Below are 4107 nucleotides of genomic sequence, written 5' to 3' on the forward strand. Positions count from 1 at the left end.
TACCCCAGGATGGTAGAGGTAGCCACGGGGCCAAGGACAGGTGTCACAGCCCGGAGCTCCCCCAGCCTGGGCCAGCACAGCTGGCTCCAGGAGGCCCACATGGGGCCCGTGTCCTGGCCGATGGTGCCCAGAGCTGGGCCCTCTTCCACCAGCGTGCTTGCTGAGCGGGGCGGGGTCCTTCACCCCCGTGTCCCTGTGGGCAGCTCACCATGCCGTATCCCCTGCCTCCCCCAGGCTGCTGCACCATGTCAGTGAGTATGCATGAGACCCGCAAGTCACGGGGCAGCACCGGTGCCTCGAGTGCCACCCTGTTCCACAAGGCCTCACACCCCGACTGCGTGCTCACCCACCTCAACATGCTGCGCCAGCACCACATGTTCACTGACGTCACGCTCTGGGCCGGCGACCGCGCTTTCCCCTGCCACCGGGCCGTGCTGGCCGCTTCCAGCCGCTACTTCGAGGCCATGTTCAGCCACGGGCTGCGCGAGAGCCGGGACGACACAGTGCACTTCCGGGACAGTCTGCACCCTGAGGTGCTGGAGCTGCTGCTGGACTTCGCCTACTCGTCACGCATCGTCATCAGCGAGGAGAACGCGGAGTCGCTGCTGGAGGCAGGCGACATGCTGCAGTTCCCCGACGTGCGGGATGCCGCGGCCGAGTTCCTGGAGAAGCGGCTGCAGCCCTCCAACTGCCTGGGCATGATGATGCTGTCAGATGCCCACCAGTGCCGCCGTCTCTACGAGTTCTCCTGGCGTATGTGCCTGCTGCACTTCGAAAGCGTGCGGCGTGGCGAGGACTTCGCCAGCCTCTCCAAGGACGCACTGCTGGGCCTCATCTCCAGCGACGAGCTGGAGACGGAGGATGAGCAAGCTGTGCTGGACGCGGTGCTGCACTGGGTGAAGCACGACCCGGAGCAGCGCCGCGCACACCTGCCCGAGCTGCTGCGCGGCGTGCGCCTGGCCCTGCTGCCCTCCGACTGCCTGCGCCAGGCCATGGCCGCCGAGGCCCCGCTGCTGGCTGACGAGCACAGCCAGAGGCTGGTGCGAGAGGCCCTGTGCTGCAAGGCCCGCATCCTGCAGAACGACGGTGTGGTCAGCAGCCCCTGCGCCCGGCCACGCAAGGCCGGCCACACGCTGCTCATCCTGGGTGGGCAGACTTTCATGTGCGACAAGATCTACCAGGTGGACCACAAGGCCAAAGAGATCATCCCCAAGGCCGACCTGCCCAGCCCCCGCAAGGAGTTCAGCGCCTCGGCCATTGGCTGCAAGGTGTACGTAACGGGGGGCCGTGGCTCCGAGAACGGGGTCTCCAAGGACGTGTGGGTGTACGACACGGTGCGCGAGGAGTGGTCCAAGGCAGCGCCCATGCTCGTTGCCCGCTTTGGACACGGCTCGGCCGAGCTGGAGCACGCCCTGTATGTGGTGGGGGGCCACACATCACTGGCGGGCGTCTTCCCGGCCTCACCCTCCGTGTCCCTCAAGCAGGTGGAGCGGTACGACCCCGTGGCCAACAAGTGGGTGATGGTGGCTCCGCTGCGGGATGGTGTGAGTAACGCCGCCGTGGTGAGTGCCAGGCTCAAGCTGTTTGTGTTCGGGGGCACGGGCACCCACCGGGCCATGGTGCCCAAGGTGCAGTGCTATGAGCCCTCGGAGAACCGCTGGAGTGTGCAGGCCGAGTGCCCGCAGCCCTGGCGCTACACAGCCGCTGCCGTGCTGGGCAGCCAGATCTTCATCATGGGCGGCGACACGGAATTCACGGCCGCCTCCGCGTACCGCTTCGACTGCGAAGCCAACCAGTGGACACGTGTGGGTGACATGACCTCCAAGCGCATGTCCTGTCACGCCCTGGCTGCGGGCAACAAGCTCTATGTGGTGGGTGGCTACTTCGGGACGCAGCGCTGTAAGACCCTGGACTGCTATGACCCGACCTCGGACACGTGGAGCTGTGTCACCACCGTGCCCTACTCGCTCATCCCCACGGCCTTCGTGAGCACCTGGAGGCACCTGCCTGCCTGAGGATTCGCCACCCGCCTGCAGGTGAGCCCCAAGGCCCAGCCAGCCGCCCTGCATCCCACAGCAACAGCCCCCACTCCCTGCTGTGTCTGAGGGCAGCCCCGTGTGAGTGTCTGAAGGCAGTGGCCATGCTGTGCGTGTGCGTGTCTGAGGGCAGTGGCCACCCTGTGCAGAGCGGCCACCCTGTGCGTGTCTGAGGGCAGCAGCCACCCTGTGGGTGTCTGAAGATAGCAGCTGCCCTGTGTGTGTGTGCATGTCTGAGGGCAGTGGCCCTGTTAACTCTGCAGGGCTGAGGGCACAGTGGGCAGTGGCCCTGTTAGCTGGGGGCTGAGGGCACAGTGGGCACTCAGCAGGGCCAGCTCTGCTCACCTCCTTCTGGACAGGGGGTTTGCCAGGGCTGAGCTGGGTCAAGCCTTGGGAGGGGTAACACTGCCCAGTGTCACCAGGCTGAGTGGCTTGGCGCTGGGCAGATTCAGGGATGTGGGACCCACCTATGATGTCATGGGGGCCCTAGGCTGCCAGCAAGGCCACTGCATCCCGTGCACAGGTGCACTGCTGTCCTGGCCATGCCCACCCACAGGCTGACTGCCACCTGCTTCCCAGCATTGCCTCTATAGGGAGTGTGCCTGGACCCCATGCTGGATGGCTGGGTCCCAGCACCCTTCTAGGCAGGAGGACATGGGCATAGGGACTGACGACTGTGACAATGAACACCTGCCCAGGCCTGCAGGCCCCGCCCTCCACGTGTCCCCATCTGCACACGGCCCTGCAGGCCCCGCCCTCCACGTGTCCCCATCTGCACACGGCCCTACCAGGCCCCGCCCTCCACGTGTCTCCATCTGCACACGGCCCTGCAGGCCCCGCCCTCCACATGTCCCCATCTGCACACGGCCCTGCAGGCCCTGTGCTGTGCAGCAGCCCAGCTCCCCATTCGCCTGGGAGGCAGGGGTGTGGTCCTCAGAGGGAGAGAACCTGTGACTGTGTCAGTGGGGGCCATGGCTGCTGGATGAGTGTAGGGAGGTGAGAAGAGGCCTGCTTCACCAGCAAGCAGGCCTCCCCTTGGTCTGGGACACCTGAGACCTGACGGATGCACTTGGCACGCCGGGGGGTCGAGGCTTGGCCAGGTGGTCGCATGGTCACACTCACACGGGACAACGATGGGTCAGTGTGGGTGGCTGGTGGCTTTGTGGACACCAGTGGTCAGGAATCCAACTCCCAGCAACTAGGACAGCAAGGGCAGCAAGGCTGCAGGTTGGGGTTGCCCTGTAGGACCATACACCAGCAGCTGGGGCTGGCACGGTGGCTGGCACTGCACCTCAGCCTCCCAGACCAAGGCTGGACTTGCCCTGTTGCCGCGTCTCTCCCAGGACTTGCTTGTGGGTGCTGCCCCTCCCCCCGGGGCTGCCTGGCCACCCTGGACCTACAGCCCTTGGAGCTGCTGGGCACTGGGAGCCTCTCAGCCACGGTCAGTGCCTGCCCTGCTTCAGATACCACAGAGCCTTGGGCACGCCAGGCACCCCACTCAGTAGCTGAGCAGTGAGAATTCAGCTGGGAGTGCCGGTGTATAACTTTGGGCAGCCCTGGCCTTGGCCCCTTTGCCAACAGGACATGCATGCTGGGGCACGCCAGTCCTGTCTATCCTCTCCTAGTGTTGCTAGGGCGCAAGGGGGGCCCAAGCCCAGAGGGCCCGTGTCCGGCTGGGCTCCCCTCCTGTGCCTCTGCTGCTTGTTGCCTGGGCACAGCCCAGAGGCACTGACCTCTCCTCCCACAGCTGCCCTGTCAGAGTGGCCGGAAGCCAGCTCCACCTGCCGGGAGAGCCACAGCGTCGGGGACTCCAGCTTTAGATGACAAGCGTCCTGCAGGCCCCAGTGGCCTCTGCGACTCCAGGCTGGCTGCCCTAGGCCAGCAGCCTCGGGCTGGGGGAGACCCCTGCACAGCTGCGGCCCGCAGAGGGGCGCCGAATACAGCTCTGGCAGTTGGCCGGCCGGGCACCTGTACCCACGTCAACAGCAGTGCTTCAGGGCCTCATGGGGGATCTCGTGTGCTCTCTGGCCTCCCCCCAATTCCGGCCTGGCCTGGGGTGCCAGGACTCACT

The 4107-nt window shown here is 66.1% G+C and overlaps 1 protein-coding gene across 1 annotated transcript; it reads left to right on the forward strand.

Moving 5' to 3' along the window:
- The first annotated feature begins 236 nt into the window (after nt 1–236).
- Nucleotides 237–3825, forward strand: KLHL25 (kelch like family member 25). The gene is made up of 2 exons (XM_040969765.1): nt 237–2036; nt 3784–3825. Exon 1 carries the CDS (start codon nt 246–248, stop codon nt 2013–2015), a length of 1770 nt encoding a protein of 589 aa, XP_040825699.1. The 5' UTR covers nt 237–245; the 3' UTR covers nt 2016–2036; nt 3784–3825.
- Nucleotides 3826–4107: the final 282 nt, after the last annotated feature.

This window comes from Ochotona curzoniae, unplaced genomic scaffold, assembly GCF_017591425.1.
Source record: "Ochotona curzoniae isolate NIBS_2020 unplaced genomic scaffold, NIBS_Ocur_1.0 scaffold_4701, whole genome shotgun sequence".
In the NCBI taxonomy this organism is placed as follows: domain Eukaryota; kingdom Metazoa; phylum Chordata; class Mammalia; order Lagomorpha; family Ochotonidae; genus Ochotona; species Ochotona curzoniae.